Below are 22734 nucleotides of genomic sequence, written 5' to 3'. Positions count from 1 at the left end.
AGAAAAATGTGAGGTGATCAAAGCAAAACTTTGCAATAACATTTTTCCACTGAACTTTTCCTTCTGGTAAAACTGTAGCACTGCTGAAGTATTTATTTGAACACATATGCTTCATACGCACTCAGAGTGGGATCTGAAGGTGGTGTAACAATTCTGAGAAAGCGAATGTATGAAGTGTTTTTTTTTCTTTTGCTTCACAAGTAAATTGCTTATAAAACTAACAGCTGCTGTTTTGAAGCTAATCTTAGTGAATTGAATGTTCTTAACCATTTCTAAAATCCCACAGTCCTTTATCTTGCCTCTCCTGCTGCTTTCCCACCACCCCTGATCCCATTAGCAAAACTCGAGACAGCCTCAGCTTTTACCAAAGTGCAGCTTTGGTTTCAGCTGCTTTTCTGCAAGAGGAAGTGAATGTTGTGCTTTTTTCTCTGTGGCATGGTTGTGATAAAGCTGTGGTGCTCTTATCTCTCTTTTAGGTAGTGGCTCTTTATGACTACACAGCGCATCGATCAGATGAGCTAACCATCCATCGCAGTGACATTATCCAAGTGTTATACAAAGATAATGATAACTGGTGGTTTGGCAGCCTAGCGAATGGACAGCAAGGCTATTTTCCAGCTAATTATGTGGCTGGTGAAAGTAAGTTTACTGCTGTCTTCCTGGTATACTGATGTGGGTTTAACTGATGGTACAAGATTTTACCATGCTGTACTGCTTATTATTTTGAAAATAAGAATTTATGTAGCACACAGGTGGCATAACGATGATTTACTATGATGCAGAAATCATATAAAGTTAGCTAACCGTGTAGCAAGTTGACATACCTGACTTTAGAATATATTGATGCCTGATTAAACATTCCTGCTTATATTGTATGGCTTGATTATCAGTAAACTGGGTTGATTCCTCGTCCCTTCTTACATATAACCACCTGATTCATGCCCTGTCTTGGCAACGTTTTAGTACATATTTTAGCTTTTCACTGGCATCTTAGGCTTTTTAGGCAATATCTGTTAGATCAAACCGATTGCATCTTGTAAAAACTCTTGTTTCCTCCACCCCCCAGCTCTTATGGAGAATGCTATTTCCAAATAGATGAATTCCATTATGAAGTTTTAAAAGAACAATCATGGTTAAACCTTGCATCTGAGCACTGAACTTGCTACAAGGCTCTTGTAATTAAAGTGGTTAGGATTAAACTAATGCAACTAAAACTGAGTGTAAGTGAACAAATAGTATAAGAGTCATCTTAATGAGTCAACTGATATAAAGGTGTTCAGTGTCCTGTCACTTAATAATATTCAATTTATGAATATTGCGTGTGATTACATGCTACAGGAAATACATTTGCTTTCCTAAACTATCAAGCTATCAGTTATACTGGTATTTAGAAATCTTTTAACCCAACGTTTCTCAAGATCTTCTCCTCTATTTTCTAGTTCCTTCCTCTGTCTTCCAAGTGAACTCTATTATCTATGCCTCTTCCTTTAAAAACTTGAACATACTAATGTGCTAACTAGACGATGCTACTTAAAATTAGCTGAACCGCCATCCTTCTCCTTTGTCGTCCTCCCCTCACATCCTGTGTATTTTCTCCTTCCTCTCTTTCTTGCAAAATAAGCCAGAGACCTTGAATCTAAATCGAAACATACTAATATAAACAAAATGAATGGGCAAACTTTGACCAGTTATCTTACAAAGTTTAGCTTCAAAGTTTTTTGACCAGTTTTATTTCACGTACAATTATTGGCTAGACAGTAATGTCACAGTTGTTCATATAATGTTGATACTTCTCTTATTGTTTCATAGTGCTCACAATAGTGAATTATGATTTCTGTTTTCAGAAGAGTACGTAGAACAGCCTTCAGGACTAGTATCAGACTGTGCTCCTCTTCTACCCAAAGGACCTGAAGAAATAGAGGAAAGTTCCCCGACACCCCATAAGGTATTAATTTGAGAAGAAAGGATTTTTTCTGCAGTAGTGATGGAGTATGTCCTTTGTATGCCAGATAGACTGTATTAATTTTCCTTCCTTTTTACAAAAATTGTGACATGTAGACTACATTGTAGGACAGCAGATTTTTTTTTTTCACAGCAGATATCTAACATTCATTTCTTGTGTGGATCTGTTTTGTCATGTGGCAATTAAATGATCTACCTTACTCTTGCATCATTATAATGAGCACCTAAACTACCTCTGTCTCCAAGGCTGACAGAAGTATTTAATAGCTACCCAGCAGAAGTAACTGTTGAAGGAACAACATGGATTTGTCAAAACCTGACAGATTTTCTGTCATTTTCTTGTCTTTCCTGTAATATACACTGCATTGTTTGATTCTTCAAACTTTTTGCTATGAGATTTCCATATCTGTCAGGTTGCTTAGAGAAGGAAAAGAAAAAATGCTGTGATGTTTTCTCTCGAGTTTTTTTTTAATCTATTTAGTACTTTCCTAATTAAGATGGCTAATGTCATCATAAAGCCTCATTACCAGACCATGCAATACCCTTCGTACAAACCTACTTACTTGTCAGTGGACGTTCTGTTTAAAAGCTGCTGATGGTCCTCTGATGTGAATGACTGCTCCCATCCTGTACGTTACTCAGGAGGATACACTGCAGCAACACTATAGTTTGAACGAACAAAGGAAATAAATATCAAGAAACCTTAAACAGAACAGTGTAAGGCTTTTTTTATGACTCCACTGCTTTTTCTCAATTCCAAGTGTAATTGTTTTCTGCAATAATATGTAAGATACTACTTAGTGCTTCCAGAGGTTGTCTCTTTGGTTAATTATTTTTATCCCTTAAGGACGTTCTAAGTAATTAAATAGGAATATTTACCAGTAGTTAAGGCTTTTGTCATGACCAGCTCTAACATCACTCTCATAGTAAACAGCTTTTGAGTTGCAGTTGCATATAGCATTTTGTTTACATACTATGTACTTTTTTGCATGCAGAAATATTCCGATTTTTGTTATTTTAGTTAAAAGTCAGAATGCAGTCAGAACAGCAGCCAGAAGTTAGAGAAGATTTATGTAAAGGGGAAAAAAATAAGTAGGATGTTGGTTGTTTTTTTTTTTTTTTAATGTCTAGAGTTACTGCTATGTGCTAAGCTTGTCAAAGGATTCTCATGTCTCAAGACTGTGATCAGAAACTTTGTGTAGTTTATTTTTCCCTTCTGCAAAGTAGGGATTATGTTTGTCTTACACCAAAGGATAGTTTGTAAGCAAAGAAGTGATAGAAATGAATAACTGTTAGAATGTAAGAATTATATTTTATTGCAATATGTTTGTAGCTCTCCTAAGTATACTTTCTGCAGCTACTCATTTAGTCAAATGCTACCAATATCTCTGATTTTAAAAGGACTTCTGTTCAGATGCCTCAAAGGTGGCTTGACCTTCCCCATGTACTTCTAGAAAATTGAGTATAATATTTCATCTTATTTGCAGGACTTAACGTATGCAGTGTCTTGGTTACTTTTTTTCTTTTATCAGATGATTTATCTTTGCTACATGATGTATGTTGTAATGTTGAAGGTTAAAACACTCAGAGCCACTTCTATTAACCTATTCTGTGCAACTTTTGTTTTTGTATACGTGAATAGGGAGGTAGCATTTAATAAATTATTTAGTGCAGGTTACTCTCTTGGCAGTCTTATTGAAGCCAACCGTCTTGTAAAAGCCAGCTGCTTTAAATTGAATTACTGAGTGTTATGTTTCTAACTATACATTAAAAATGAAATTAATCACTACACCAAGTAGTAATAATTAATCTGAAGTATCTATTATGACTTGGTAGCTGAAAAACTTTTAGCCAAACCATTGTCCCATAAAGGGAGGGGTGATTTACTTCCAGATATGTGATCTCCTCTAAATATGGAACAGATATAAGAAAAATAACTACATTACTGGAAAGCGTGAAGATTTCATTTAACTGTTATCTGCATTACCAGAGGCGAAGGTGTTACAGGGGGAATATGTTGCTATACTCTGTTTCACACATAACAGATTAGAAAAAAATGGAGAAGAGCTGGCCTATATACTGTCATTAAAGACTTAATAATCTTTATCTTAATTTTTTTTTTCTGTTTCAATTTAATAGAAATCTAGTTGGTTTACTAGCTCAAAATAACTGTTAAGCATACTAACCAATGTTAATTGGTTACTAACCAATGCTAACCAGTACTAACTAATGCAACCGGTATTTATTATTCAACTTTATGAGAAATAATGTTTCATTAGTCTTAGATTTTGTCAAATGTCTGTGGCTGACATACTGTTCTAACAGTAGTTTTTTTATTACTAGTAACACTTGCAGTAGCGCTTAATTTTAGTAATTTTTCATTGAGATTTTCTTTACTGTGTTCTGCTGGCACTTCAAATTAAATTGAAAAATTTTAATTTAATCATTAGTTTGAATTTTCTAGTAAAGCACATGTAATACATACATATATTCAAATGATATAATGCATAAGCTTGCAGTAGTAGTCCAGGCAGATGTGTTGGTTTTCATCTTGAGTAGCAGTGAACAGTGCCACAAAAGAGAAAAGTGCTAGAAAAAATGGAATAGGAGGATATACTTAGCAATATTAAACAGTGAGTAATGATGAAGAAAGTAAGTAAAATAATACATGGTGTAGAGAAGTGCACTGGATTCATCCTTCTTCCTCCTCCCTTTTGTTAAACAAGATCTGGGAGAGTTAAGCCATGATGGAACGAACGCAGTGTTGTAGAAGGAAATTTTTGTTTTTGTTTAGTTGATGTGGTGAACTAGCTCCTACAAGAAGTTATCAAAACTTAGACATTCACAGATACATATTTTTTTCATATCAAAGCTTAGGCTGAGATAATGACTAAAATTCCAGAAGCAACTAAATGGCTGACAAACACAAATCTAGTTGATTTTTTTTCCAAGTTACGTAAGTATTGAGTGTACTGACGTATACATTGTATAACTCACCAAAAAGATAGTGAGTTGGAGTTGCAGCAAATGAGTCAATTCTCTGTGGGAAGCATGAGATGACTCGAAGTATAATGGTTTTAACAAGAGCTGCTGAGTGCTGCATAAAAGAAGCAAACTGTCAATGAGCTGTTTGTCATAGTGAAGTTCTGCAGAGCTTTGGCTTTCAGCAATACCAGATACTTCTCAGACAAAACTGCTAAGAGGACCACTGAGTGGGCTGATCAGTTATGGCAGTTCTTGTGTTGCAGCAGTGACACAGCAACTTTTCTTCCTATTCTTTTCATTTTTTTCATTAGTAGAGCTGAAAAGAAACACCAATTTATTCTACATGATAAATATGAAAAATCATTGTTTTGTAATAGCAAAAAAAAAAAAAAGCCTATTTTCTCTGGGAGAAAAAAAAAAATAATTAATTTGTTGCTTAAGTTGTTACCACAGACTGGAAAATATAAGTAAATGTTTTCTGTTGAGCTTCTTTTTTGGCCACAAGCATGCTTTCCTATATACTTATATCCAGGTCTGATGTGCCTCTTGTTCTTCATGTATTTTTTGAGGAATGCTGAAATATTTAGTTCTGTTAAGACTGTAGAAATAAAAAGAACATCTAAAAGGTAAATAAAGAATACTTTAGTTCTAATCACTGAGAATACCAGATAGTCTTTTTAAAACTAGTTTTCCGACTGCAGGTATTATAAGCACATGTATCTAGTTAATCATCAGAATTTACAATGAGTGAATAAAAATCGTTAACATTAGAAGAGTATGCAATACTTAGGATCCAACATTAATCTTTGCAAATACAGACCATTTTCTTGTAGTTCAAAGAGCTTTCAAAATTATTTCTACCATCAGCTTTGCATTCATGATATAATAATTTTATGCAAACCTTGTTTTCCTGCGTTATGAGTTACTTAACTCCTGAGCCACAAAATTAAGTCATAATCATCTTTAATTACAACATACATTTAAACTGCCAATAGAGATTTCGTGGAGTGAAGTTCTCACTATGCTGTTGAAGAATCCCAAGAAATGGAAACAGACCTGTCATCCGGCTGTTCCAATACATCTACTGTTTTCAGGTTCCTTAAGGTGAAAGCAGAAAAGGCAGGAGTTCAGATAGTGTTCAGTTAGAAATGAGAATTTGTGACTTTTTTCAAAACTTTAGCAAGTCTGAGATACTTCATTTTTTGACCAGAAATGTTCTACTGTCTAAAAATGTTGTGAATACCTTTTTTACCACGTATTCTTTAAACTGAATCCAAAAGGATTCTGAATGTTAAGTATTTCAGTTTGAGGTTATGTAGTAACAATAGGGAGGAGTGATTAAAAACAAATCAGTAATTTAAAATATCCGTACAAACTGTAAGAAAATATTTTGTTCTAGTATATGTATCTTGGAAAAGTGAAGTCAAGGTATAAAATAATGTTTGTATGCATGAAAAGAGATGGTTTACTTCCTAGAACTACATTCTTATTGCATGGTTTGGATAATCTGACTAGAGATGATCAAAATTTGACTCCATGTATATTTAAACAAGGTTTGAGATTATCACTGTGTTCACATAAATAATTCACATTCTCACTCTTTTTTTTTCCCCAGAGCAGGTTATTAGACTTAGCCCCACATCTGTAGAAGTAACCTGCCAACCTATTGAGGCTTTTCCTCCGGGCTTAAGCTCTCTCAGTGTGGTTGGATGTTTTTGTGTATTCAAAATTTATTAATTTTATTTAAAAATTAAAAAGCATAGAAAGCTTACTCAACACTATTTCCAAAAATACTAGCTAGAGATTTTGCTAGTAGTTCAATCAAAACAACGCCATGTTATAGTTTGTTCTGCTTCTATATTCTTCTTTGTTTCTTTCTTCTAGTTACTGGGAAACACTTCAGTGACTGATTATCTGTTTGGACAAGGAGGAATAAGGAAAAACAGAACTTTGAATGGGGACTCATTTTAAAAATTGACATGATAAAACTTTCACAGTGAATAGAGCTGAAGACTTTCAACACAACACACAGAGGTGTGTTTATTTTGAAGGTCCAGAGAAGTTGCAGACCCACAAAAATGGGCTATTAAATTGGATTAAAATACTGAAACTAGTAACTGGTCTTCATCCTTGCCTCATATGATTACAGATCTCTTCTTCTCAAGTCATGGACACCTTCTGAGCTGAAAGCATACTTTTGTAGAATCACTCTGCAAAGTTGCTATGTGTTCTTCCACAGCACTGTAAAATACATATATATTTGCAATATATTTTGCAAATCATGATCTTGGAATGGTAATTACTTTGATTTTTCTTGTAGAAATCTAAAGGAAATTTACTATGGTAGCATGTACTAGGAAAAGATTATTTCTCTTAAACATCATCTCACTTATTTCATCTTTTTAGTGCTATAGTTTCTTATTTTTAGATTCTCTGTTTTCCCGATAAAAGGGAGTTCGTTCTGTTCAAGTTGAATTCCTCTCTATTTAGTGTGCCTGTTCCTAATTCTAAAATACAGAGGTAGTAGTTCTTTCTTACTCAGGTCCAAAACCACCCCCATGGTTCCTATGAATTCTGTCTCATATATATTTGTGCCTCTGTTTATACTATTATTTAAGTTGTTGAAATACTGTTATTTGGTTCGTAAGCAAGCTTATTTATTGGGAAAAGTAGATATCTCATGGTATCACATCCATAGTCATTTGCTGTAAGTGATTTCTGTCTGCTTAAAGATAGGAAGAATCAAACTGAGCTGAAACAGAATTGAAAATACTCCTGATAGACATTTATATTATTAAAATGGCTCTCAGGAGCAAGCTAAATTCTCTCTTCCCCATTGTTTTTCCTTGTGTCCCCATAGCCTCTTTCTGAATGGGATTGAACCATTTTTATGCAAATTTAAATGCAAAGCTTTAACCACAGATAAGTTCCCAGAGGCCAAGAATTCAAGACTGAAAACACCTGTTCTAAACCGTAGAGCTTCAGTCTGCTGGTCTCTGGTAGCTGTAAGCAGGCCCAGGATTTTGCATTTTCAAAGACCAGATGAAGCAAAGCCTGTTGCTCTAATATTCCTGCAGGGGAATTTCAAATACTTAGTTCAGGAGAAGAGATCAATTTAAATCTGTGTAACTCCACCAGCAAAGCCTCCTGTCAGTTTTTTATTTAATGGGGACATCTTTGGAGAGGTGCAGTATAGGAGGAAGGAAAATTAGGAACGTGGTGTGGTGTCACAGCATTTCTCCTGAATTTGATTCACAAGAGCAGTTTTGACAGGGGACATCAACATAGTTCCGGGGATGTAAAGTATGTTGGTATAAATGTTGTCATCCACAGACTGTGTAATAGAAAATATAAAGTTAATTCTAAGAGAGTTTAGTGTTCTAAAGATTAGTGTCAAAAGACAAAGACATGTTTGTTTTTGCACTTTGTGATCCAATAAATCTTTTATTAGATTAGGTTCTGTAGAAATAGCTTCTCTGGGAGTGTTAGCTTGTACAGAGGAGGCTATAGAGCAAGCACGTTTACTTCCATCACTTCAGTCACCTAAATAGAGAAGGAAATAATTTCACATTGCCTGCACCATTCCATTCTGTCCATCTGCCTCTTAGTCTGTCAGACACCTCTCCAGACCATTGGTTATAGGGACAACTCTCCTTAGCTTAGAGGAAAGCACTGACAAGGGCCTAGTCTTATGAGACGTTGTCCTAGGTATTTCCTTTAGAAGCCTTCTGCTTCATGTTTTCCTATGAAGTGTGTTCTGATGCAACTGATTTGTTCTATGAGTAGCACAGGGAGTACTTAATGCCTGACTTTCTGCTGTGGATTCTGCAGCAGGGAGAAGGACTTGCGTAATTAATAAGTGATTGTGTATTTAGTTGTGGGTTTTTTTGTTCTTTTTTTTTTTTTTTTTTTTTTTTTTAAGAATTGAGCCCAAATGAAGTACAAAGTATGCACATCTTCTAGAAAAGGAAAGTGAATACTTTATTGCAATATGTCTTTATGATAGTAAGCATAGTAAAAGGACTTTCAGAATGAACTGATATTCTCCTGCCTTTCTGGCGCATTGCATATTTCAAACAGTGGAGAAATAGAATATAGCAACAAAATGGAGCACCAGTGGTGGTATTCTACAAAATTTATAGTATTGTGTCCAGTATTTGTTCTTTTGAACAGAGAAATTCAAGATATTCACATTAATTATTTGACACATTTTCTTTTGAGCAAACCCAACCCTAGTAATTCTGCAATGTGGATGGTTTTAATAGCTAACACCTTATCTGTAACTGTACTTAATAGTACAGTGTTGTCAGTACACTGACTATAGTGGAGAGTTGTTCAGAGTTTCCTGTGAAATCTGCCCATACATTACAAGAGGTCAAGAGGTTTAGAAAGAGCAGATAAGCAGTTTCATCAGCCCCTCTGTGCTGTAGACTTCTGTTGCTGTTCACAGCGCCCCTGGCACACTGTCAGCATCTAAGTATTATCACAACGTCCTTAGCTACATGCTTGCATGTCCCTCAATACTCCCTTGCCTCATTCACTGCACGGTTTTCATCCTCTTGTAGCACCATCTTCTCGCAGCTGCCCCCATCTCTCTTGTTCCTTCAGTATTGCTGCTGCTTGCATACATCACTGAGACAGGAAAAATAGGTCAAGGACTGGGCTAAGGGAGATAGGAAAGAAGAGATGATAGTGGCAGTGAGATGTGCTTCAAAAAGATCTTGTTTCACTGCGGTTCCTGCCTCATTACATGCTTGAAAGTTTGTAGGAATGAGGTAAGAAAGAAAGCTATCGTATTCAGACAGTACTCTGGAGAACTGGGAGTCTGTCCCTACATACCCTAGGAATTCTCATTAATTACTGTGCCAGCTGAACACAGCTATTCCAAGGTAGTCCAATTGCATGCTTTTCTTTCCTTGGTACCCATGCTGAAATGCTGTGCTTGAATATATAAAAGCCTACCTATGTAACGAGTAGTTTTTAAACAGATCATAGGAACTTTCAGTTAGGCTGTTTAATTTAGTGGATACTTTAATCTCATAACTGTAAACCAAGGATAATTTTCTGTGTTTTGGTACTGAAAAGTATTTTAAAATGTAAGATATTTCAGTCTTCTGTAGTGACATTTAAGGAAATGCTACTGGAATGGGCTTTGGAAAAATCCATACATAATTATATTATTAGTAAAATATAGAAGTTCAGTTATATTCGCTCAAAGGATAGTAAAAAAAAAAAAAAAAAATGTTGAACATTGTTCACACAGGATTTTCAGGGAAAGATTTAGCTCTGACAGCAGGCAAAGGGAATGTGTGATTGTATTTGGCAAGGAGCTCAAAGTTACCAATGCTGTAGGAAGGATTTGTTATTTAAGAGTCATTTCCTTTTCAGCAGTCCCTTGTATGTTCATATCAGAGGCATTTCTTCCTTTTGAGTTTACTTTTATCATTGACGTAGTCTGAAGTTTATGGCTGTATTAACAAGGATTTTGTGTGTGAAATAGGTTTTTTCTCAGCCCAGTGCTACATTATGCTGATTTTTATGTAAACTAACCCAGAAAATTGTGTTGTTTCAGCAGACTATTTATAGTGACTAATGTTTGAACTTGGTTGTTGTGGGCAGCATGCATATATGAATTCAGTAACTCAGTGGGGTCTTGGTCCTGTTTCTTTTAAGTCATTGGTAGTAATATCAGAGATCTGGATGAAGAAAAAAAAGTTCAAATATCATTCGATTACTTGCATCAAATAGTTGTTTTGTTTTTGTTTTTGTTTTTTTTTTTTCAATTAATTAAATTTTAAGAAAGTAATTGAACTCTTCATGGCCTGAAACTGAGGTTTGGAAAATGCAAATTCTGGTTCTAGTACAGTATTTGCATGTGAAGGTAATTCTAATCCAGATTCACTTAATTAGAATAAAACCTGGACAATAGCACTTGACAGGGAAATGCTAAGTTTTATTCTTTAGAGCTTTGAAATCTGTGATGGATAAGTTTTGTGTTTGAAGACAGTATTTTCATTCTGTTTTAACATATTGATTTTTTAAAACATGCTGATTTTGTAAAAATCGCTTACTTTAATACACTTATTTAAAAAAAAAAATTGCTGTGTAGCAATGTATTGTTTTCTGTTTCCATTCGATCTGGAGTTACTGTGGTATACCTTGCATATGAGGTCACACAAAATGAAATAAGTAGTTGGTAGACTAGACGGTCAAGAGCTATCTTTTTTCTTTTTTCCCCCCTCTTTGTTCCTTCCAGAAAATTCTTGTTGATTTCATGGTTGCTTGTTTAGATGTTGTATTGTTGTCTGGCACTTTAGAACTGTTGAAAGATGCTCGCTCGTTTTTAGCTGCACTTTCAGAGATGGTCGTGTCACTAACTGACTCTTTCCTGGAGCCATTCAGGCTGATACCAGAATATTAAGGATCTTATTTACAAGCAGATGAGTACTTCTGTGCTTAGCAGAACTGAGTGGGCAGATTTTTTTTTAACACCATAGCTATTTGAGAAATTCAGAAACAATGTACTAGGTTTTGCTTTAGACAGGCTATGAATCTGAAGCTGAGCTAAAAAATTGTAAGCGTGGGCCAAGTTAGTTTCAAGACCATTCGCTCTACTCTGTGAAAGATCCTGCTTTTTGGAAAGTACCAGATCTAATCTCACCCTCTCTTCTATGCCTTGGGCTCTGTACTATTCTGAAATAAACTTCCTGTCCAGTTTCCAAGATCTTCATAGGAACTACTCTCTCAGGGCCTGCCTGGTTGTTACTCCTGGTTTTCTCATATGTATGCTGTACCAAACGGATGCTTACAGAACATGACAATCCCGTCAGCCTAAAGTACAGGTCCACATCCACAGCAGTCTTTCATCAATGAATTTGTGATATTAGATCTAAGCCTACAGTGTGCCTGGAGGTCATGGCTGGATGCATAGTGCAGGCGATATTCCAAGAGAACAAATTTTGAGTGAGAACATCAGGCCTCTCAGTTGGATTGGGTTGTATCCTCCATGAAAGTGAAAGTACATGGGTAATTACCAGCTATTTGTGAACAGTTTGTGTGGAAGGTGGCAGAGAAAATGATCTTTCTGTGAAAATGTTAAACTCAGGAAGAGCAGTCACCATGTCCTTTTGAGAATTCTTGCAGTAAGTGAGTAGCATAGAGAGCCACTAACTACCTTACATTAGTAATGGGAGTGTTTACTTAAACTTTTCTAGTAAACTGAAGTTACCTAAAGGTTTGTTTTGTTTTTAAAAAGGCGGGTGTGTTGTTAAAAACATACAATGAGATGGCTTTATAGCATTCTATCTTTATCCATGCACTAGCAGAAATAACTGTAATTCTTTATGGACTTGTATATATTGTAAACTTAAAAGCAGATTCTAAATTTTGGGTTTTTACATACTTGTAAACTGTCTTTTATTTGCAAGTCGCTTTCACTTTTTTTTAAGCAGGCTACTGTTTCCTTGTTTGTAACCACATAGGAGTTAACATTTTATGGCTGATAGACATTCTTTTTCAAATGAGGTATATTCTCTCCTTATTCAGGAAGCTGGTGGGTTTTCAATGCACATGTGTTGTCCCTGTTGTCTTTCTTCTTTTTACCTTCCTGCTTTTTTTTTTTTTTTTTTTTTTTTTTTTTAAATTTTACAGATGTCACCAGTCATCAGTAAGTCAGGGGACCTGAAGTGCATCTCAGAGCGTGACACAGATAGAGACTCACCTGCAACACAGTAAGCAAGAAATATTTTAAATAATTTGTAGTGTTACATCTGCTAGGAAACAGTGACAAATGTCTGCAGGGTTATTTTGTCTTAGCTAGCAAAACAAGAGAATGGCTCTAGGGTACTCGTTCAAAAAGAGTGCTTCACGCCTAAAATGTGAAGGAAATAACAGTTTATATATATATATATGCAGAAAACTATATACTGTTATGTATATGGTAATCGTAACTAAAGGATAGAGCCTTGTCCTGTGGCATTCCTTACCTGTGTGTTAGGCTTTATTTATACAAACGGAAGATTCTTTTTGCACTTTCTGAAAATTAATACAAAATGGAAAGGGTCACATTCTGAGAAGACATAGTCTAATACTTAGATTATGTTGCTTGCATTTCCTAAAAATTTTGTGCATTTCTTGTGTGAAAGCTGTAAGAAGGTAAGATGTCAACGTGTTGAATAAGAGCTTCCACAATGTTTTTAGCTATTGCAAGCATTTATACTTGGAAAAATACACCTAAATGTACTTGTACTTGTTGGGTTTGTCATTGCAGATATCTGCATCTAAGCAAAGTTACTTCACTGACTATTTTCCAGATTGGTTCACTCACCATTTTGTTCACAACAAAGAATACTTGCATATACAGTCTGATTTTAACTTTTAATTCCTAAATTTTTTTTTACGTCTCCACCGGTAGCTAGATTTGAAAATAAATTGTGAGCAGAAAGTTTAATACCCATCTTTGATGAGGAATGCATTGTGAAATTATAGAATTCAGAGTTGAATTTTGACCATAACTATTCTCATAGGACTTAAGGAAGGAAATGCCTTAAATGTGCAGTTACTGTGACAGTTGACACAGTCAGAAATTGGTATCAGAAATTTGATAAAACTGAACTGCATTAATGGAACTAGAGCAAACAATTCTTTTGAGTGCCTTTTCTCAAGCAACTATTGAAGACTGGGGCAACACAGATTTAAAATGTGAAATCACAATGATTTAATAAAATTCATGAATTTTGAGTCATGTCAAATGTTAAGTATTAATTTTTATGAAAACTAAGTCAACCGTGAGAATAGATCACACAGCAATGTCATCTTGGAGACATAGAACCACCAAACTCTTCAGTTGCATTTCAGAACACTGAGACAAGACACATGCATGCCTGTGTCACAGGAATGTACACTCTTCTGAACTTTTAGGCACTGAAGCAATCATGGAGATGAAGTCATGTTTCATGTCACTGCTGTCTGATTTTGCAGTATTGCAAGCCTTATTTGCAAGTTCTCAGGGTACTAAGCCATTTATACTTGATTGTTAGTGAGGCAGTGACAAATGCCATGAGATAGTATTTGATGTTATCCTTTATCAGGGGAAAGTTAACATGAAAAGGAAGAACTACAGTGCAGTAAGTAACACAGTGTTGTATTTTCCTTCCCTGTGACCAGAGATTCTAGACTTCATTATGTTATTGCTGCTTTGAAAGTACATACTTTGCAAGTTTTTCCATGAACTAGAATGTAACATACCAAGTTTTTCTTTCAGAAGTAACTGTAAGTTCTTGCCTTATTTTAAGACCTGAAAGAGACAAGGATCTTCTTGCACCTTAAGTCACTTTGAAAAACTGTTTCATGTTTCTGCTTATACATTATTTATACTGTACACACTAGATATCAAAACATCTCTGAAACATGGTTGCATATTTTTCATTAAATGTCTCACTTCTTTGTACCTAAAACCATGATGAAGAGGGATTAGAACAGAGCTGTAGTTTTTCCTGTACACCGCATTAGTTGTGATCTGAGGTACCCTAGAAAATGACATATATGCAAATGTTAAGATGGTAAAGGAAATGATGTTAAGATGGTAAATGGAAATGTTAACTGGTAAAGTTTGTTACTGTAGCATCTAAAAGCTATTTCAACATGACTTGAGATCCAGTCTAATCTCTACTTAAATATTATCCATATAAAAGTTTCCATTCTCTTCATATTTTCTGAGTAATATACTTAATATCACTGTCACATGTGATTATATAATAGGAATTAAGTAGTAGCTAAATGATAGAATCATAGAGTGGCTTTTATGGCCACTAAATCAGGCTGCCCTGGGCTCCATCCAGCATGGTGTTGAATACTTCCAGGGAACTTCACTCAGCCCCCTGGTTCTGGTGCCTTAACACCCTCTGAGTTAAGAATTTCCTTCTAGCATCTAACTTAAATCTTTCCTCTTTTAGTTTAAAACCATTCCCCCTTCTCCTATCCCTATCAGACTGTGTACAAGTGAGTCTCCGTCCTGTTTATGAGCACCCTGTAAGTACTGGAATGTCTCCCCGCAGCCTTCTCTTTTCTGTAGTGAGCAACTCCAGCTCATAGGAGAGGTCCTGCAGCCTTTTTATCATCTTTGTGGCCCTCCTCTGGTCCATCTCCAACAGCTCTACATCTCATGCTGGGGGCTCCTGGCCTGAACATGGTACTACATGTGGGGCCTCACAGGGGCAGAATAGAGGAGGACAGTCACCTCTCCCTTGTCCTGCTGGCCACTCATTTTTTGATGCAACCCAGTTTACAGTTTGCCTTCCAGGCTGAAAGTGCACACTGCTGGCTCATGTCCAGTTTTCCATCCACCAGAACCCCAAAGTCCTTGTTAGTAGATCTGCTCTCAATGAGCTCTTCTCTCAATCTGCATATACACCCAGAATTTCCTCAATCCAAGTGCATCATCTTGCGCTTGGCCTTGTACCTCATTAGGTTCATGTGAGTCTGCTTCTCAAGCTTGTCCAAGTCCCTTTGGGGACCGTCCCTTCCTTCTTTTTTGTCAACTTTACCACTCAGCTTGATGCTGTGTGCAAACTTGCTGAGCCTGTACTCAATCCCTCTGTCTAGGTCATTGATAAAATGTTGAAGAGCACCAGTCTCAGGATGGACCCCTAGAATCAGTTGAGATGTGATAACTAGGTACATAATTTCTCTATGGAGAAATGAAATTTAGCACCTCCACAACTCACTAGACCTTTATTTGAACCTTCAGGTGAGGTTTGCCATTTTTCCTGTTAAAATGGTATGGCCACAATACCTGCTGTAGAATGAACTGAATGGTAACATACCTTTCAGAATTTCCAAATGGAAGATAGTTTTGCAATATGAAAACAAACTTTCTCCAAGGTTACAGGTGTTTTTTTTATCTTAGCCAAGCAGTTAACCTGTCTTCTGCAGTCTCTAGAGGAAGCAGAAAGCTCCATATAATAGATACCAAGTGAAATAGGGTTTTTATTGGAGTATCTCAAGCATTTGTTACATTATCACATCTGATGCGATTGTTCAAATAGTAAAAAGATGAAAACTACTTCTCAGAATTAGATTAGTTTTATGCTGAAAATCTGCAGGATAGCTTCATCATTTAAATATGCCATTTCTCTGTGCAGACTTTTATCTCATTATATATATTCTCATTTTACAGTTCTCTTGTGCTACACAAAGTAGTGCTCTCTCCATAATCTTACAACGATTATACATCAGATCCAGCTGAACACACAATTTGGTAGAAAGTTTTGTTTAACGATTAATTATGATTTTGAATCCTGATTTTCTCAGGCAGCAATACTTCTCAATTTGTCCTAGGAATCCTAATGCAGAGGGTCATAACATCCTGAATCTTTTCCCTTGGGATACTTTAATATTAGAGCTGCAGCAATTTATGTGTTTGTGAACAGTTTAGTTTTAAAAATATGTATCAACCTTATAGGTAGATAATAATAATTCCATTAGCAAGGCCAATACATGAATGTTTTGAAATATAAAAAGTATTACATTAGTACAATATCACCAAGTATAATGGCCTTGCAGCAGAGTTTTTGGGGAAATTAGAAACATCCGTTGCATTCTGTAGTCTTGATTCTTCTGCTTAATTACATGCTTCAACAGCATCCAACCGAACACAAACCAGTGTTAGTTTGTGCAATGTGCTGTACAGATTTTGGATGAAGACAGTAGCTGCCCCTTGTAGATTACAGTTAAACTATTATACAGTTAAAGTTACAACTTCTGCCTGGCATCATCTGCAAGACCAGTCTTATTCCCTTGTTCAGGCAGCTAACTGGGAAAAATAAATGAATTTGACTGATACCTTTGTCATTTTCTGAAGTCTAACAAGTAGGAATAGACATTTAACTGACTAATCTTATGAATGTATCATAGTTCAGGAAAGTTAAAATAGGAAAACTAATCTTTTGCACTTTACCTGACTGTCTCCCTTAAAATGTTCAGTAGTAAACCATGAATTATCTTTCATTGTAATAATTTTGATGCATAAACTTAGAAAAAGAAAATAATAAAAAGACTCTTGCAATGACTTCTGTGATAATGGAGATTGTAATTGGTATTTTTTGTTACATCTGTTGACTGTCTATCAAGACTTGCTGATTTTTAAGATCAGGATCAGTTCTTTTCAAGGCAGTGCTGTGACATGGTGAAAAGCATCGTAGTAAAGTGGTCACATATTTTGTCCTCGTGTTTTTTTCTGTCTTTGTTCTGCAGTGGAAGAGTAGTTTTTGTAGCTGTTTCAGCATTGTACTCAAGGGGAACAGGCAGACAATTGCTCTAACACATCAGCTGTGTGTGGAAAAAGCTCTAAATTTGAGCTAACTTTGTTTCTTTTACTCTTTTTATATCCACTTTTCTCTAGAAGCGTAAAGAAAAAGAAGAAAAGGATACAGAAGAACGAGATAGAAAATCAGCCCTACTTAATGGGTCTCGATTCTCCTGTATCATCAGCTAATGGTGTTGAAAATGAACCTACAGCCCATGGGGTGGAATTGAAGAGGAAGAAAAGGGCGGTGAGAGGCTCAAACTTAATCACAAGTGGAAAGACAAATACTGCTTTTGAGCCTGAATGCTATGATGTGTAGTCATCATTTAATTCCAGATACTGGTGTGACATGCAGTATACTCTTACATTTGAATGCTGCAACTGCAGCTTCACTTCTAGGATTGACAAGAAATCAACAACAACAAAGAAATTAATCAAATGCACAAAATGGTGCTGGTTGTGAGTTCCCAGTGGTGTAAGCCTGTTCAGAACAATTTTGCTCAGGGTTCCTTGAAATTAACAGAACTTGAATGCTCAGCACCTCACTGTACTGGTAAAATCTGAAATGCACTTTCATATTTCATGAGAACTCCACTGACAAATGTAGTGTTAACCATGTGATTGTATTCTAAGTCAGGCTGACCAGACATTTCTGTGGACTGCAGATCAGTCTACTGCAAGCAGAGAATAGAGTCGTAAGTGTGATCTAGAACAGAACAAGCCTTACCACAACTGAAGTCCTTGGATAAGCATTTTATGGTTTTGTTGTAAAATTGAGCAGGGTTCAGAATGGTGAAATTTCAAAGGAATGCTGATGTAACATTGTACCTGAAAAAACAAGCTTTTAAGAATTGTGTTCTCCTGATGGGAAATATTCACTGGGACCACATTTTGCAGCACTTAAGCGAATGGTTTAGTATCTATGCAACTGCTCTGACTTCATGGGACTACCCATGCTTACCAATACAAATAAGTGTTGCAAATTCCAGGCACTTATATTTTCAAATGAGGTTTTGTGCACATAGTAAAGGTGCATTGCAGTTTTGTCAGAGTTCCTGGCTGCTTTGGCAGAAGTCTTGCCAAATATACATTCTTCTGTCTGAATGAAATATTTTATTTTAAATTGTGTTGTTTGCTTTACTTTTTCAGTTGTATGTCATTAATTGTTTTTTGAGGTTTTTTTTCTTGAGTATTATGTTGTACACTTTCACTAATAATTTCACTAATTATCTGCAATTCTAAATAATTTATGTTTTATATTAAATGAAACACTTTCTATCAGTTAGTGTTGATATTTTTTTCTGGCTGATGATGTCCATTTTATTTTTGCTCTGCTAGGAAATTCTTCCTCCTCCCTCTCTGAAGCAATAAATAACATAAAATTAGAAAGCCCTTATTTAGTAGACGAGGCACTTGATTCCATTAAAAAAAGAAGTGAGAAAAAACAATGTTGGGCAGTGATGTGTGAAATGCCCCCAGATGCAGAGCACTAGTTTCTATATATTTTAATATCTTCCCTGCACATATTTTATAGCCAGAAAAATCTGTGAACTTGTTTCTTTTCAGTGAAGAGGAGCAGAAAATTTTCTTTTTAGTCCCATTGGTAACAGTAATTTGCTTACAATCCTAGCTACATGTCTAAGTGCATGTGTGTAGGAAGTTCTCCTCTAAATGGGGCATGTATGTGTACTGGAACATTAGGAATGTCTCTTTTCCAGTGGTCAGTTGTATAAAATTATCTTAGTCCTGGGACTGCTGCTTTTGGCAAGGTTCCTAGCTTCTTACATTGCTGCTTTTTTTGCAATATATTTGAATTTAAAGGGATTTAAAGACTTTATAATAGAGAAAAATCTCAACATCTTAGGTTGCTCTAAAATATCCTGGGTCACACTTAAAATAAGGGTAGAGCATGTGACATCAGGCTCCGCGTCAGGATGAGCTGAGCAGTAGCCAAGATCTGGGAGCTCATTGGAAGGCATTGTAAAACATTAATTTGGCATTGTGGATGCTGAAGACAGAAATAACACTTCAGATAAACACCACGGAGAGATGGTAGTTCTAATCAAAGGCACAGCACCTCCTTTCATGCTTGCGAACTAGGGCTCCAATTATGTTCACTGCTCTGAAGCTGAATAGAGCTGCTTTGCCACACTTTCCAAATTGAGAGGAGAGGCAGCAGCAGTGTCTTCCAAGGCATGGTTCCAAATAACAATTAAGCAGAAGAAATCAGATAAGAGCCAAGCATGAAAATGTGTGGAGTTGGAAATAAACTTTTCATAATGTTTTCTTGTAATTGCAATATCTTTTGTTTCTGTAATTTTTTCCTCCCTACCACGTGCTTGGCTGGACTCTTCTATTGCTTTATACCAGATTACTGCTGTTTTAGAGCTTTTTGCATTCGTTTGATAGAAAATGAAAAAAAGTAAGGATCTGCAATTAAAAATTAAAAATCAGCTCCAAGTGTTCCTTCAGTATTTAGGTTAGAACTTGCAGACAGATCGCTTCTCAACAAATTATTGACAGGGCATTATAGAAAAGACAGTTTTTACTTTTTGTTTTCAATTTTAGGAGTTTCTTCATTCTTCAGATATTGTCATTGGTATTCTAAAGTTGCAAGAGAGTAATACTTTTGAACAGTTTGGAAGAGGATAGTGTTTTTTAAATGGTTTGAAATTAAACTTTCTATAATGCATGTTATTTCAATGTTAATGCAACCTACGTATTTTTTTATGTCACTTCAACATGAACATTGTGTGCATTTGCTGACAGTTGTCCAAGTACTTAAAAGAATTCACGGCAAGTTCAGAATACCTATTGAAATTTTTCCTTGTTTGTGTAAGTTGAAGAACTGTAGTCAGTACTCTAATACATGAGTGCCCTGCAAAGTTGCTCACTAAGCCCTGATATGAAATACCAGAATTAAAAACATCTGTTGGAGGAGTTTTTACAGGGTGATACTGGTTCATTGCTAGCACAACACAGATAAAACCTTGTTTAAAAAAGGGTAAATAGTGGATATTTATAACTGCCTGGCGATAACAGCACAGTAGGTCTTTCATTGTTCTGGTGTTTTTTGATTTTATGTGTGTGTGTGGTTGCAACATAGAGCTGCTATTACATTTTTATAATTTGGCAGAGATATTGTGAACAATGAACACATAAATTAACAAAATAGGAACGAAGGGATGGCACTTTTTTCCTGTGTTTCCCAATAGCCTTCAGATTGCATTTAGTTTTTTCCTTAAAATAGTTTGAGGAACAGACAGCGTAGAACACAATAAGTGTATTTGTAGCATCACTTAATTCAGAAGGCAGTAGGGGATGGATCACAGTCAAACAAGGGCTAATGAGAACACAGAGGAACATGACAACCGAAAGTCTCTGTTGACTAGTGAACTAAATCTGCCGGCTGGACCCAATTGTCTGATGGAGAATTGAATGTCAGGATCACTTAGGGTTAACAATGGCCCACTACAAGCAAAAGCAGACAGCTATGAAAAATAGCCGGCATGGTCGCCGTTCTGCAGAGTCTGTGGATGCAAACTTGATAATGAGGCACTTCATTCACTACATCCTTCTGCTCTAATTACTAAGGTGAATAGGAAATACTTCATTTAAGGCGGGAACAGACTAAAGCAAAAACACTTGTTTGGTAAACACAAAGAGTGATGGGGGGGGTCTAATGATCCTTTTCTAGCACATATGAAATTAGTATGTGTGCAGTACAGCCTATTTAATGGATGTGAATTTGGGAGGGGATAGGAGTGTTTTTGAACAGTAAAGGATGGCTGAAAAGATTCGTGTACAGGCTTGTGCTGAGGTTTCTTTCCTAAGTGTTCTATCCTATGGCTACATAGAATGTTTTGGACAAACTAATATGTGGATGTACACCTGCACTTGTAAAAACATATTGCATCAGTTCAAGGACTTACATTGCTTGAAGTATAAATACGTGCATTAGGAGAAGAACTGTTGCATGTAAGGAATAGAAACAAGCAGAGGTCTGAGAGAGGGAAATAAGCAGCTTAAGAAGAAGACTACTGTCTGGGTGAGACTTGCAAGAATGTGGCAATTAGAAATTGGAACTTAAGAAGAAGGAACAGAAGATAGAGGGCAGGCGTGTTAGAGCAGAGCTTGGGTGCTTTTTGGACTTCAGAAATTAAGATATTTAACCACTTCATCTTTTGATACATTTAAATGTTGTGCTATTTACAGGAGCTTGGATGAAATCTTGGAGCCTGTGATGAATGTTCTCCTGTGGCTTCTCAGAAATCCATGACTCAGCCATAACTTTGAGCTGGAATCCAGAAAGCTCCACACATCTGGCCTATGCTGTTGGGGGTGGCTGGCACTTTAGTTCCCTAATTCTGCTGCTGGCACAGATCTTTAGAGGGCACTTTTCTAGCTGTTGTCTGCTGCCATGTGTGCCTCTACTTCGGTTTATTGTCCTCTGGCCTCTTTGTCCACTGTAAAGCAGAGCAGAGATGAGAACATCACACACGACATTTATCTACTAGTTGGAGCATCATGTGTCATACAAATGAACTGTTATACAGAAATGTGCCTCACACACAGTGTTACTGGCAAATGCTGTGCCTGTTACATTCTGGCTGGCTGCTGCCTTTCCCTTCAGGGCGCTCTGTTCTCCAGTGGTTACACGTGTATTGAGAGTCCCAGTCCTGTAAGCTGCTCCGAGTCAATGCACCACTGTACTCAAAGCTCCAGCAGAGCTGGCCAGGCTTCTAGGAGCCACATCATGGCTGTAGTTTGTACAACAATGTACGCTGACTTAAAAGATTGCAAAAATAATTTTAGCTGGCTCTCATAAATGAAAATGATAGCTCTGCTACGGAGTTCCCACCTACAATTTCAGCTACCTGTTTTGTGTTGGTTTTTTTTTGGTTTGTTTTTTTTTTTTTGGTGAGGATTTTTTCAGGCCAAATTAATTTGCACAGTTTGGTTGTGGCAAACAAGCTGATGAGTCCTGTATAATGCTCAAATGCAAATATTCGGAAGAAACTGCAGATGCCACATTTAGAAGAAAAATGTTTCCACACCGGTAAAGCAATATCAGTAAAATCTATGCACTGAGAAGACATCACATTCTTTTTGCACTTATATCGCCTGCACAGGCAGGGAGCATAATAAACTAGTGTGTAGCAGCTGTAAATTTTCTGAGGATTTATCTAACCACAAATACATCGAAATGGGGAAATAGGGCTATATTAAACTGTGCAAGATGCTGCTGGAACTCAGCCACTTCTGCAACATCCTGTAATTAATTTATTATGACAGGTCTGGCAAACTGAAACACTCAATACACTTGCGACAGACTGTTATGATATAGCTGTTTGAAAACCCTGAAGTCACATAAAATGCAGGTATAACTGGAAAGGAAAAAGAAAAAAAAAAGAAAAAAGCATCAGCCCAACATTGCCCTTATTTCTCTGAATCTAGAAATCTTTCCCAGAGCCACATTTGCT

General features: G+C 36.3%; 1 protein-coding gene across 4 annotated transcripts in view; it reads left to right on the top strand.

The window, feature by feature from the left end:
• Positions 1–22137, top strand: part of AHI1 (Abelson helper integration site 1) — a 91778-nt gene extending 69641 nt beyond the window's left edge. For 3 of the 4 annotated variants that reach the window (XM_042888494.1, XM_042888468.1, XM_042888478.1), the window contains exons 22-25: positions 477–639; positions 1845–1945; positions 12598–12677; positions 17348–22137. In XM_042888494.1, coding sequence (XP_042744428.1) covers positions 477–639; positions 1845–1945; positions 12598–12677; positions 17348–17570 — 567 coding nt within the window. In that variant the 3' untranslated portion in view covers positions 17571–22137. The remainder of the gene's footprint in view (positions 1–476; positions 640–1844; positions 1946–12597; positions 12678–17347) is intronic. The other variant, XM_042888488.1, reaches the window with a different exon arrangement.
• The last annotated feature ends 597 nt before the right edge of the window (positions 22138–22734 follow it).

The sequence above is a fragment of the Lagopus leucura genome, unplaced genomic scaffold, assembly GCF_019238085.1.
Source record: "Lagopus leucura isolate 7727_CA_CO unplaced genomic scaffold, USGS_WTPT01 Super-Scaffold_73, whole genome shotgun sequence".
Classification (NCBI taxonomy): Eukaryota; Metazoa; Chordata; class Aves; order Galliformes; family Phasianidae; genus Lagopus; species Lagopus leucura.
Note: the sequence above shows the minus strand (reverse complement) of the source record. Positions and strands in the feature narration are given on the sequence as shown.